We start from the raw sequence: 14,047 nt of genomic DNA, 5'->3' as shown, positions 1-14,047 counted from the left end.
GGCAGACCATCATTGAAATAAAAAAAGAGGGGTAATGCCCATTCTTCTCTCTCTGTGCAGCTCATTCGCCACGGTCGTCAGCGGCGGCACCACCAGCACCTACGCCACTTCCAGCAAAACGTGACGCTGGGTTTAAAACCAGGGTCGTACCAAGAATCAGGTCCCTGGGGTCCCTGGACGGCTAGCAGTTCCTGCTCGAGGACCTGCGGAGGAGGCGTCGCCTACCAAACGCGAGTCTGCGAGGACTTCAGGTCTGTTGACAGGCTGTGATTTGACGAGAATGATTTTGGGGAGTTTTAGGCAGCCTTTCTTTGCACTCTATGATACGTGGAACACCAAAGATTCAGATCAGCCACCCGGCCGACATTAATATATGGGGACTGCTAGTACATCGACTTGGATGTGCTTGCGTGAGAACTAATTTTGAGAGCTTTAGACAAAATGTTTCTGAATTCACATGCTATTAAATTTTGACACATCCTACGAGTGGGGTGCGTAACCCTATTGACGTGAGTGTGCAGAGACTTAAGTCTGTAGACAGGGTATGCTTGCACGAGAACAGTTTTTGGGAGCTTTAGGCAACCTTTCTTAGCACGCTATTGAAAGTTGGACCTCCTATATGAGTGAGGTGCGTCACTTGGTGGTCCTGAGACTGCAGGAAGCTTAACTCTATGATAATTTACTTTAGTTTCGCGCGCAGAGTTTCGGGAGATCTTTAGGGCAACTGTCCTTGTGCACTATTAAATTTCGCCCTTCTATTGAGCAAGAATCACAGCCCGAAAGATGCCGCTCTCAAGTCGTTCAGTTCGCTCTTAGATACAGACTTTGCAGGTGCGCCGGAAGCTTACTGGCTTTATATTTGAATATAACTCTTCAATTTGCTATTTTTAATGTATAGAATTTATATAATATTTATATCAAATCGCAATATTTTCACGGAAGCGTTGTTGAGGTTATGTGCAAAGCATTGAGCTGTTCTTTCTAGTTGCTATTTTTTCAAGGATTAAAAATTTCACCTAACTTGCGCTTGAATGTTCTTTAGGTTTTTCTAATGCTTGGATAATTTATTTATTTCCCGTTGTGATCTTCTTTATTTGGTCGTTAAGCAGTTGGGAGAGTCTCGGACGCTTGTCGGCGTTCACAGTTTGGGCTGTCCGCACGGCATGTAATCAAAATTAAGCCGGAGTCCCCAACCTACGGAGTCCCCAACCTACGGAGTCCCCAATCTACGGAGTCCCCAACCTACGGAGTCCCCAACCTGCGGCGTGCCTCATACTCATACCTTGGTTATGGCACGCAAAACCTCAGAATTTCCTTTTTACAGCGAAGCCGTATACCTCTACCATCCAAGGAAATGTTTGTTGGTAAACAAAAAAAAGCTCCCCTACATGGGCCGATCCTGAACATAGTGCAATACCGGCGCAACCCGCGGCGAAGGTGAAGCAGATGATAAGGACTCCCCATACGTGGGCCGATCCCAAAGATAATGCAATGCCGGGCCGACCCGTGGCGGAGGGGCAGTTCGCCATTAAGGCACACACATACACAGCTTTGCTGGTCATCTTCTTCACTGAGTGGAAGGGCACTGACCTTTTTTTAGCTCATTTTGCTTCTTTGTTATCATTGTATTTTTCGTTGTCTCTTTATTTCCGCTTTCCCCTGTACCTCCCCTCGACCTGTTTGTCGTCTATCTATCACCGTTTCATTGTTTTTGTTCAGCATATTCTTTTTCGTTCACTTTCTTTAACGCGATTCTGTGATTGTCTTTCCCGTGCTCGCTTTTGTTTCCTTCTCCTGACTTAAGTCTGCATTCTTTCAGGTTCAGCTGTCTCTACTGGCTCTTTCTCTTGCCTGCGGTACTGAAAGTTTGGTTACTATAGCATACGGCGATCTCTCCCGTCTTTTTCCCACCTTACTACTGAACACTTACCCGCCCCTCCCCCACTTCCTTTTCTCTCTCTCTCTCTCTCTCTTCTATTCGTCTTCCTCGCAGCCTCCGTCCAACACCGCGGCTGAGGCGACCATTTATCCGGTGTGACCAGTCCCCGCGGTTTTCTTTTCCCATTCCACTGAAGTCTCCCACACCTCCTTCCAGCTGTATTACCGTGCGCAGCATCAGCTTTCCCCCGCCGTCATCTCTCTCGCAGAGTGCGGCCCGCTTCCAGCAGTCGTGACTGCACTGCCACCATTTGCGCTTTCGGCGAGCAACACCGCAAAGGGATGACGCTCTGCGGTCTCTGTTCAGGCGCAGTCGCCGCTGTCATTTCGTTTCTATATTACTGTCCTTTTTTACTTTTTATTTGTGTGTGTGTGTGTGTGTGTGTGTGTGTGTGTGTGTGTGTGTGTGTGTGTGTGTGTGCGTGCGTGCGTGCGTGCGTGTGTGCGTGCGTGCGTGCGTGCGTGCGTGCGCGCGCGGAGTAATACTGCGGGACGCTTCCCTTATCTTATATTCCTGGGCGTTTCCTCGGCACAAGCGTTTGTTGCGGATCCTGCGCATTTGTCTCCCTGTCGTGGCGCCACTGACGACCGCATCACTTTCGGTGGGGCACCGCAAATGCCTGCGAGGAACAGCTCGAAGAAGGAATTAAAAACGAAGAAGACACCTTGCGGGAGAAGAGGCGTGCATTTCTGAGTTTTATACGACCACTGTGTTCCTTTCTTTTCTTCTTTTTTTTTCATTTTCACTGCTGTCATTCTCCCTGCATTCTTTCGATGGAACCCTAGGTGCCTTTGTGTGCTTTTTTTTTACTGTTCTCTTCTGCGGGGCTGTGTTCAATACTGTTTCGTACTGTGCTATACTGACTACCTCTGCTCCGTTACGTACTGTACTTGTCTGCTCTAATTCCTTGCTCTGACGAGGTTGACGGGTGCCTCGCCCACTACATTTTCTACGTTTCTACGAGTTGTGCTGGTCATGATAAGTAAAAAAAAAGTCGAACAAAAGTAAACATGAAGCGCAACAATTGGCGCACCCGAGTGCCCCCCCCCCCCAACTGCACGAATCTTTGGGGAACACCAAACAAGGGAACAGTCTCCTCTGCAGTCATTCGACGCACAAGAAGAGTTGATAACAAGCCGATAAACCATAATTTGTAACGCCTCCTTTTGACCTTTGCACCCGTAAGTCTTGTCGCCTTGTTGACGTCATTGTGTGAGGCCATCAATTTGACTGTGCCGTACTGCGCTTTGATATTTTGGAAGCCTTCTAGCGTGGAAAAAAAAGTTTGCCGAATTGTACCGGTATTACTTTTTGATCATAGCTGAATGTTTGGAGACCGTCATCTCCTTTTGGCATTCGCCTAACCTCGACTACGGTCGCTATAATTTTTGACCTCAGAGCCCTCTGGCGCGAACATCTCTGCCGCCACCTGTCTGAGCGTTTACATAGTTTCTCGACATTTATGGAGCGCTCGCGCAACCTACGCAATTAAGAGTGACCTGCTCCTGGTTATAGAAGCGTGCGAACATTGCGTATCTCTCTAACTATGTAGTTCCTTTAGCGTTCCTTTTAACCATATAAACGCTCAGGTTGAGTGGTCAGTCATCTCATTTGCGAATTAACGTTCCTTAATCTACCAGCAGCTAGTTAGGCTTAATTAGGAAGCTGACTATGTTTAATTACTGTCACCGGTAACGTGCGCGTGTAAAAGACAACTATGTTATTCTTGGGTGACCTGTGAACCTATATTTGAATTCTTTGTTGCATTCAACATGAGGCAAATTATGACTACAAGAAGCAGTGTTCTTATTTACATAATCTATATGTATGATGACGATGATGAATAAACTTTATTGTTCTGAGCAAGCGAAGTTTTCGCCCGAGGAGGGCAGCCTCCTCACTCTAGGAAGTCCTGGGCTCTGGCCACAGAGGTATATATATTTTTCAGAAAAATTGCATAAACTCATACTGTGTAAGAGAAAAATTGAAAGGCGCAGTTTGGGACAGCTCTCTGATCTCGCCTAGACGTATGATCGTTGTATCGGACGACGCACGCGGGAAGCTCGAGCAACGCTTTTGACATCTTGGGATGCCGGCCAATACGTCGAAGCCATAATCTTGGTGTAACGGAATAAAGAAAGTAGCATGTACGCTGATGGTACCCAAATAACTAAGTTATTTCATGCTTGCGTTCACTCCCATGCACGGGGGATATATGTATGAGGAAAGGCTTGCCTTTGTCTTCTTTTTCAGACATGGCGAATCGCACGGCTGCACCGGTCCATCCAGGAAGTACTTTTCTTGCAACGTCGAAGTAAGTGGCTTTTACTCGAGCACATACGGGCTGGGATAGTGTTAGCGATTCGCCAGTCTCCAAATCCAGCGCCCAGCAACTACTTCCTTGGAGTAATACAGACTCGAATCCCGAAAGCAATGCCATTGCTTATTCGATGCGCCGGAAGCAATTGCAAAGCCGGAATTTCGTCATAGCTGTCATCTCTTATACATCATCTGTAGGTGGTGCTCAAAACGTTACGTTCCAGGACTTACTTTTGGAAATGCGTCATATCATAAGAAGCCAACAAACATTGGCACCAAGGACAACATAGGGGAAATTACTTGTGCTTAATAAATGAAATAAAGAAACGATAAACTAATACAAATTAAAGTGGATGAAAAAATAACTTGCTGCAGGTGGAAACCGAACCCACAACCTTCGCATGCGAAGGTTGTGGGTTTGGTTTTCGAGTTTCGGAGTTTAATTACGAAGGAACAGCGCCAACGAAGACGATCACAAGTGGGGAGAGCGACACCGGGACAAGTGCCAACTTCATCTATCTTTATTCCTCGAAAATTCAGGAAATATAAGGAAAATCACAGACATGCTCACAAAGACCATAATGCATCATCTGACAAACCGTTCAAGATAGGACATTTCGCTTTTGAAGAGGGTCATGGAAGTATTGATACTTCTGTGACCCTCTTCAAAAGCGAAATGTCCTATCTTGAACGGTTTGTCAGAGGATGCATTATTATCATTGTGCGCATGCCTGTGATTTTCCTTATATTTGCTGAATTTTCGGGGAATAAAGATAGATGAAGTTGGCGCTTGTCCTGGTGTCGTTCTCCCCACTTGTGATCGTCTTCGTCGGCGCTGTACCTTCGTAATTCAAGTACGCACCATCTAGCCCAAATGAATGTGGTCCTGGATTATGTTCCGAGTTTAGTTTATTCGGACTGTTCCAAACTGCTTGGTTTTGAATTAATTTCGCCTATTTAAATCTTGTGAATCCTAAGTATGCGGAAAGTTTACGTCGGCCAACAAAAGAGCGATTGGACTAGTTATAACTGCATTCCGCATGTCTGCTAAATCAATGAGCAGACAACATGTCATGACGTACGCGTAAATTCTCTCGTTGGTGCCGAGCAATACCATATCACGACCATAATTGACCTATAACACTTTGCGAGTGCTCTTGTGGCTGTTTTAAGCTGTAAGCCACAATGAAATTCCCATAACTTCTGCCCCGACAGTGCAATCGTGTTGCCTATAAGATCCCGCACTCATACAGCTACGCCTGCGTCGACTTCATGAACTACGTGCAAACGCCGCTGTACAATCGGCATATGTGTTGACTTTATCTGTTACTTCGGCACAGCCTCGCCAATTCAAGTTTTGCAATTGCAATGTACAACGCCAAAGCGTGAACGTAGGCAGCAGGAGGCAGAATGGAACCTGTTATGGAATGTGTTATGGAATACAGCTGTTGTTGTCAGACTACCTCCTGATCCTGAACTTCAGTTTCACGATAGGGGGGGACGACAAAAGAGAGAAGAAGGTAAACGTCGCTGCCAAATGAATTCAAACTCTTTTCCCTATGGAGATGTGTGGGTAAACGATGGATATGCTAACCACTGCACCATCGCACAGCACTGGGGCTTCATAATTTGTGCAGGGTATTGCGCTATGCACAGACTATGCAATGGTGTCTGTGAATGCACTACAATGCTGTAGTGGGCAAGGACATGTGCATTTCAAAGAAGTTGTTATTGAGGAGGTGGCCCTGCTTGCTGTGAGTGCCTGCTGCTGTTGGAGTAAATGATTTCAAGAGCCAGAGGAATTAATAGTTTCAGTCTGCTGATTATTTGGTTTATTCATTCTGGTTGTAGCATTTCTGTCGACACCTGATTGTAGCTGCAGCCTTCTAGTAACCAACACGAATATTGCGATCTGAGTAAGGCAGTGGGAGAATCAGTCGTCCTTGTATTATCTTCGAAAAGATGAAGCATGTGCTGACATGTGTGACCACTGCACTGCACCCTTGATCAGCTAGAATGGATCAGTTAGTGCCGACCACCCGTCACTTCATTAAAAAGCCCATTAACACACTTTGCGCAGTTGACACTGAAAGTATGCAGACCACAGATTCTAAGAAAAAGCTGCAGCCTAGTACTAATGCATGCAAACAACATAGCCTGGTGTGTTTTTTCTAGCCTTGTGTGTTTTTTGGTGTGACCAGTATCGGATCAAACTATCGGCCTTTTTGCTGTAAGTGAACAATCTCCGTACAATGTAACAAAGCACCACCCTCTCCATCCATAACCAGGAATGTCCGGTCCACACAAAGGACTTCAGGGAAGAGCAGTGCGCCCGGTTCAACAGCATACCCTTTGAAGGGCGCTACTACAGCTGGGTGCCTTATTACAAAGGTGAGTAGGATAGAAGTTTACAGATATGTTTGAGGGAATACACATTTCTAACACATTCAGAACCTCATTCCTGACCAATTTCATTCAGGTTAAGAGCAACACTTAGCTGGTTGGTTGCACGAGCCGATGCTCCTACAAGCGCTTTCTACGACCACTAAAAACCATTTAGTACTTTTGAACTCCATGAGCTCGTGCAGTGCTGCTAGCAAAGCTTATGGGGTTTGAGTTCAGTAATTTCGACTGTCATTGAAAGTTCTGTTGGATGCAGGTGTCACTGAACCACGTTGATTTGCGCTACAGGAGCAGTTGTACAAAAGAATGTGACAGAGTACACAGGTGTCCATACACTTGCTTTATCATCTAAGTAAATCTGTTTTCATTGTGGGCTGGCTGCAAACAACATAATTTTTTCATCGTGCTGGCTGATTGTTTGGTGCTTTCTTGGCACCGGAAACGTAATAGACCTCTCAGCTTTATTTAGGTGTTGTTCACCAGGCCAGTTCTACAGCTTCATTAGTTGATGGGAAAGAATACAGGCTACCCTGACTTGCCTGGACGTCTCTGCTCACTTTATGTTGTTAATTAATGTGCTGGACTTTATTCAGATCATGTGAAATTATGCGGTTACGTCACTCTCTGTAAAAACTCTTTTGGCAAACGCAAACTCGCTCACGTAGTATTTGGGAAGTACCATGCTGAGGCTTTTACCACTGTGCTAGCTCAGTGGCTGTACGAGGTCTACTACTAAGGCCAAGGTTGAAGGTTCAATTCAGATGATGGCAGAACAAAAATGCCTGTATATTCTAATTTTTGCTCATGTTAAAGAACCCCATTTGGTGAATACTAATGCAGAACCCTCCTGTTCTCATACTCCACTCGTTGCTTTCGGATGGTAACCTCCATCAGCCAAACATTTAATCATACTGACGTCTCTTGAGACAAGACTAATATCGACACTAGGTAGAATGAAATTGAACTTATACTGTTGTAATGGTTTCATGTATTCAAGTTAAGTATTTCTTTTTTAATGCTTCCACTGCACCCGTTTGAACAATAAACCTGGAGTTAATTGTTTCCCATAAGTTTCCTTGAAATCCGCTTATTTGTATTCTCTTGCAGCTGCCAACCCCTGTGAGCTAAACTGCAAACCAAAAGGCGAGCGATTCTACTACCGACATTCAGCGAAGACCATCGACGGTACGCGGTGTCATGATGATGGCAGCCTTGATGTTTGTGTCGATGGAGCTTGCATGGTAAGTATTAAGCAATATTAGTGCTTGATGTGCCTTTGTCATGGTGAAGTGGTCGTTTGGCTGGGATTATTCGTTACTTGCATGTTCTCATTCCATTCGCACTATTTACAAATCCAGCATGTTCAAATTTCAGTGGCACTGTCTTTACAGATGCAGCTTATCAAGGAATAGGGTCAGAGACTTGCACCGTTCGGACGAGTTGACAATTGCTAGTAACAATACTCTGAGGTCGCTTATTGTGTGGTTACCCACTAGTGGAACAGGTACACACTGGCATATGTCGAGCCCACGTAATCTGGTCACTGGGAGTAGCAGTGCACAACCACCCAATTGTGCCAGGTCTTCAGGAATAATTCTATGATGAAACTGTTTGCTATGAAGTCAACCAGTGCCCATACTTCGCACATAAATGTAATGTTACAGCCCAGTTTGTCCAATGCTGAATTTGGGTGGAGCACATGATCGTCAAAGCTGTAACACTTCAGGCTTTTTAGTGTACAGCATATGTTAGTCGCCATAAAGGTAGTGCATGGTGAATTAAGTGTACTGCCATAGACAAATAAAATTTGAATACGTTTGAGCTTGCCAGAATGCATCTATTGGTCTCTGCTTTCACTACTGAATGTGACACCTATATTATTTTGGCTTGTACTATGAAGTTGGTACCATACACCTACCTTGGCAACGGCACTCTTCAAAAGTGTACCCTTAATTGGCTACACGGGAGAAGTGCTCTGATTTGTACTTTGCGATAGTTTGTAGAATATCTTAATACTCAACGTCAGGAAGTCACCGCAGAATTATGGGGTTTAGTTTGCAAAAGTAGGCTTAGGATGTGGAACTCCGTTTCAGTGTATGGCTTCTTCAATAACACAACATGAAATAATTTCTGCATGTGCCTATGTCCTATGCATGGTCAGCAATGTGCTGTGCTTTTTCTCTCTGTGATGCCTAGTTGTTGCACCATATTATGTCGAACAAGAACTTTCTTTGCAACTCATAGTCCGTCCTTTCTGCTCCAGCCTGTCGGGTGTGACAAGATGCTTGGCTCCGACGCCATGGAGGACAAGTGCCGGGTGTGTCGGGGTGACGGTAGCAACTGCAGCACAGTCGAGGGCGTCTTCAACTTGGATAACTTAGAAGTCGGTGAGTAGCACTATCTATATTTGCTGCCTGATCTTGCCCACTTAGCTAACCCTTGCACTACTACGAGAAGTGACAAAACTGACTATCATTGTGGACTGTTTCATTCACACCATTGTTTCCCTCACCCAGTGAAAACTGATCAGATCGCATGTGATATCTTAGCCACACAGTGCTTGTCAACTTGTCGCATAAATTGCAAACCAGAAGCAAAGTCGCAAGTCTCGGTCTTCAGAAACAATGAAACTGATAATTATGCATATCTGCCTTCACTAACGCAGGTTACAACGACATCCTGTTGATTCCATCGGGAGCTACGAACATCAGAATTGCAGAGAAGTTCCGCACAAACAACTATCTTGGTGAGTTCTTCTTGGGGTGCTGCTTCAGCGAGTGGCAGTGCACATCGTGATTTATGCGTGATGTGCATCCTTGCACATCTGATAGTAGTACTTCTCTTTTTCCACTCCATGAAGCGAGCACTCTTGAAGCGATTACTGATTGGTGCGACTGATTCCTGGCTGGTCTGTCATTTCTCACCAGTACTGCTTCTTTGTTACTGCAGCCGTTCGCAACCAGACTGGCTACTACTACCTCAACGGCAATCGGCGCATCGAGTTCTCCCGGAGCGTCCGCTTTGCTGGCACTGTGTTTCATTACGAGCTGCTCAACCACCGTGCCAATGCTCCCGAGAGCTTGGTCGCCCTTGGGCCAACGATTGAGACCATTGTCATTGTGGTTTGTGCTCTTTTTTCTTTCTTTGGCTGTTTCTCAGTCCTTAGACTGAGAAGACAAAAGAATGATTCACTTGTATTTTCACTGCCCAAGGTACGATTTGCGAACTATACTTGGCGGCAGCTATATGTGGCATAGCAGCCATAGCTACGCAGCCAGTTGCACTTCTAAGAGAGCTACTAGATATAGTGCCAACCCTTAAGGTTGCTTTTTAAAGCTTTCTTTATCTCGTCCCCCCACTTTGCTGGTGCGGTCCTGCTTAGTAAACAACTTGGGCCACGGGTTGTGGGCCACTGGGGATGCGTAGTTGGGTGCATATTTCAGTTGGTATGCATTCATTACTGCCCAAAGCTGCAGAATGGTTAAGTGCCACTTCACTCAAGTATGTTACAGAGCCCTTGATCGGGGTTTTACCGTATTTACTCGAATCTAGGCCGACCCCCTAAAGCGCGAAGCGAAAAAAAAATGTAAATGTTACCTCGAATGTAGGCCGAAAAATAAAGCGAGGAGAGCGTTCACAAAATGCAAACCGCATTTATTGAATCTGAATGTGCAGAGCTCATTCGTCGTCGTCGTCGCTGTGTTCCTTGTTACTGTCACCTTAAAACAGTACACTATTTTTGGTACCGTCAAGCGCATTAGGTATGCTGCAGTTTTTAAAGGCGTGCACGATCAAAGTACCTGGGATGTCCTCCCACGCTGAAGCTACCCAGCCCGCTAGCTGCGATAGCAATGCCCGTTTGATGCGGCTCGTTGCCGTTAGCATGTGGTCTTCGTCAGTCAGCCAGTCTGTGTAACATTTCCACAGGTGATCCTTGAAAGGTTTGTTGATGCAGACATCAAGGGCCTGCAACTGGCCCGTCATGCCGCCCGGTATGACAGCGAGGTCCGTGTTCGCTTGGACGAGTGGAGCCTTCACGTTGTCGGTCTAGTGCCCACGGTAAGAGTCAACGACAAGGAGCGAGTTCTTTGTCAAAAGGGCTCCTGAATGCAGTCACCACACAATCTTAACCAACTCTTCCACCGTCGCAGCCGTCATCCACCTGTTCTCATTTGCCCGCTTAATGACATTTCTTGGGAAAGTTTCTTGTAGCAAGCATGTGACGCCCCCCAGGCATAATGTTCGTTCGCCGCCAGGCTCGGTGGCCTGCTAAAGCTCGGCAAGCAACATTGGTCACCGCACCGCAATAAACACCGACGAGCACGGCTGCTCGCCTGTCAGTCATCGTTCAGCACCACCACACTGCGGAGCGTCCGTCTATCGGAGGGTCCCTCAGCCCTCTCTTATTCGCGAACCCGGGTGGATCGTGACACTGGCGACGAGGATGGGATCCTCGTGACACTGGCGACAAAGGGCAGTATCTGCGGTCGCTTTGGTGGTGCCCACTCCCCCTCACAGTGCCAGTTCTCTCAAGCACAATGCTTTACTTGCGGGAAAACTGGGCACCTCGCACGTGTATGCCGAAAGGGAGGACGAACAGCAAACAGCAGCAGCAGCCTCAATCAAGCCCACGTACCACACAAGCCCGCGGCCAGGGTAGCCGTCGCAAGGGTATGCGGCGGGGACTTGCGGCAGCAGGCTCAAGTTCAGGCTCCACGTCGTGGCCGAGAACCCGCCGATTTTCGACTTGTGGCACACAGGCTTTGTACCGTCGTCTGTGCCGCCGTACATGCTGACCGTCGAAATCTGCGGGCACCTCATTTCCATGGAGCTGGACATAGGGGCCAGCGTGTCAGTCATGGCCGGGAAACTCTTCAAGCATACTGTCCCCGGCGTGTCCGTCGAGGCTTCGGGCGTGATGCTGCGCAGCTCCTCTGGCAACTCTCCCAGATCCAGGGTCAGGCACAGATCAGCGTTCGTCTTGGCGACAAGGAAGCAACCCTTCCCCTTTACTTAACGAAGGGGTCGTCGCCGACGCTGCTGGGCCGAAGCTGGATTCAAGCACTGGGCGTTCGTCTGCCAGAGTACCCAGAAGCCAGCCTACATGTGGTGCAGAGGTGCCAAATCTACCAGGAGCATCATGTCGAAAGCACCCCCTGGCCGTTCCTACAGAGACCCTGGTCCCGCCTATATGTGGATTTAGGGGGACCCTTTAAAGGCCGTTACTTCCTGGTGGTGGTGGACGTTTTTTCAAAGTGGGTGGATGTTCTACCTGTCACCATTCCATCAGCAGGCGCGACCATTGCAGCGCTGCGACAGGTCTTCACCGCCCAGGGATTGCCGGATGTCATCGTGTCCGACAATGGTCCTGTTTTCGCCAGCGCAAAGTATCTGGCGAGGCTGACGAACAACGGAATCCACCGGATGATGGTCCCGCCGTACCACCCTGCTTCAAATGGTGCAGCCTAGCGGGTGGTGCAACCTATCGAAGACAAACTCAAGAAGGGCCAGACAAGGGATTTCCGTACGCAGATTGCCCGGATACTATTTCAGTACCGGACCGCGCCCCACGATGTCATAGGGCGTGCCCCCTGTGAGCTCCTGCTGGGTCGGATGGTCAAGACGCCCTTGGACGTCTTGCATCCGGACCTCCGATCCACAGTGCTCTTGAAGCAGCTGAAGCAGAAGCTGGCTGCTGACCAAGGATGCCGTCTCGGGTGTTTGCCAGAGTCCGGAGCTCCAGTTTTCGCTAGGAACTTCCGTCCTGGCCCACCCTGGTCTGCCGGACAGGTGGTGTCTCCTGCCAGCGCCTCATCGCTGCTCGTGCGCATGCCAGACGGGGCCATGTGGCACAGACACGCCGACCATGTCAGGCCTCTACTCGGGACCTGGCCAGCACCCTCGACTGCCACTTCTGAGATCCAGCCCGCAGGAGGACTAGCGGCAGCTCCAGTCGCTTCCAGCGGAGCACCACCTACCTCGAATGCGGCAACCGTAGGCAGTGGTGCGGCACCCTTTGGACCGGTATTGAGCCCAGCACCATTCGCAAGGCCGACCACTACGAACCCTCCGGATGGGGCAAGGCTGGCTCAGGTAGCACCCGGCGTTGCCACACCGAACCCATCAACACCGGTGCCCTGGCGGAGTACTCGACGGCGGAGGCCCCCAGACCGTTACTCGCCTGGATAGCAGGCACCGTCGACCCAGCTAGGGTGGAGGCAGAGCCTCGCATTTAAAACATGGACGTTTGTTTTTTCTTTAACAAACAAACGGGGGTAACCGTGTGTAACGAGCATGTGACGCCCCCCAGGCATAATGTTCGTTTGCCGCCAGGCTCGGTGGCCTGCTAAAGCTCGGCAGGCTACATTGGTCACCGCGCCGCAATAAACAAAGGCGAGCACGGCTTCTTGCCGGTCAGTCATCGTTCAGCACCACCATGCTGCGGATCGTCCGTCTATCGGAGGGTCCCTCAGCCCTCCCTTGTTCGCGGACCCGGGTGGATCGTGACATTTTTCTAGCAGGCAATGTCTTCCTTTTAAATATCATATAATTAGGGTGTTTATGCCCACCGGCTGTGCAGCACAGCATCACAGTTGCGCGCTGCTTCTCGTAGCGTGCAGAGCGCACCTTCACCTCTTTGGCACCTTTTTCATTCATGGTGTACGCCACTGGCATATCAAAATACACAGCCGTCTGGTCGGCCTTGCAGATTTGCCCAATCATCCTGCTGATCATCCTACTGCTTCTTTTTTTCGCAGTACATAGCACTGAAAAGCTATCAGCTTTTCTTCGAAATCACTTGGCAGCTTCTCGGTGATTAAGGTGCGACATCGGAGGCTGAAGCCGAAGCGCTTCATGAATTTCTGAAGCCAGCCCCGGCTGGCTTTGAAATCCTTTGGCGTGAGGCCTCGCTCCCTCGAAAGTTCCTTAGCTTTCGCTTGGAGCACTTCTGTTGTCACTGGAAGGGCAGCTGCTCTCTGCGTCGGAACAAAGTCGGCCAAAACTGTCTCCACTTCATGGTGACGGCCTTTTTTTGGTCCGCTTAATGCCATCCTCGTTGCGGCGCACGCAAAAAGCTGCTGTCGTTGTCCCCTCCAATGACGGACGTTTTTCTTGTCGACGTCGAAGTCCCGCCTAGCATGAAGGTTCGACGATGCCTCTGCGGCCAGCACAACTTTTCGCTTGAAAGCGGCACTGTAGTGGCATCTCCTGCTTGGTGCCATCGCGATAACACCACGCCGCACACCGATACGGTCGACACGACACAGGTCAAAAGGGTGACCTCGCTTGTGTACGGTAGGCTAGTGGCACGGCAAGTAGCTGCTGCGATATTGACTTTTCTAGATGGCGCTAGCTATGCACCATATTTAGCAGTTTAAATAAAAA

The 14,047-nt window shown here is 48.4% G+C and overlaps 2 protein-coding genes across 2 annotated transcripts in view; both read left to right on the top strand.

The window, feature by feature from the left end:
• The window catches only part of LOC135915258 (papilin-like), a 348,089-nt gene that overhangs the window by 138,073 nt on the left and 195,969 nt on the right, over window positions 1-14,047 (top strand). The window lies entirely within an intron of this gene.
• Ppn (proteoglycan-like sulfated glycoprotein papilin) overlaps window positions 1-14,047 on the top strand; it is an 88,344-nt gene that overhangs the window by 3,708 nt on the left and 70,589 nt on the right. The window contains exons 3-9 of the mRNA XM_070521234.1: window positions 61-251; window positions 4,193-4,253; window positions 6,547-6,649; window positions 7,769-7,902; window positions 8,925-9,048; window positions 9,327-9,407; window positions 9,611-9,783. Of these exons, the coding sequence (XP_070377335.1) occupies window positions 61-251; window positions 4,193-4,253; window positions 6,547-6,649; window positions 7,769-7,902; window positions 8,925-9,048; window positions 9,327-9,407; window positions 9,611-9,783 (867 nt within the window). The remainder of the gene's footprint in view (window positions 1-60; window positions 252-4,192; window positions 4,254-6,546; window positions 6,650-7,768; window positions 7,903-8,924; window positions 9,049-9,326; window positions 9,408-9,610; window positions 9,784-14,047) is intronic.

This window comes from Dermacentor albipictus, chromosome 7, assembly GCF_038994185.2.
Source record: "Dermacentor albipictus isolate Rhodes 1998 colony chromosome 7, USDA_Dalb.pri_finalv2, whole genome shotgun sequence".
NCBI lineage: Eukaryota > Metazoa > Arthropoda > Arachnida > Ixodida > Ixodidae > Dermacentor > Dermacentor albipictus.
This window is presented reverse-complemented; position numbering and strand designations above follow the sequence as displayed.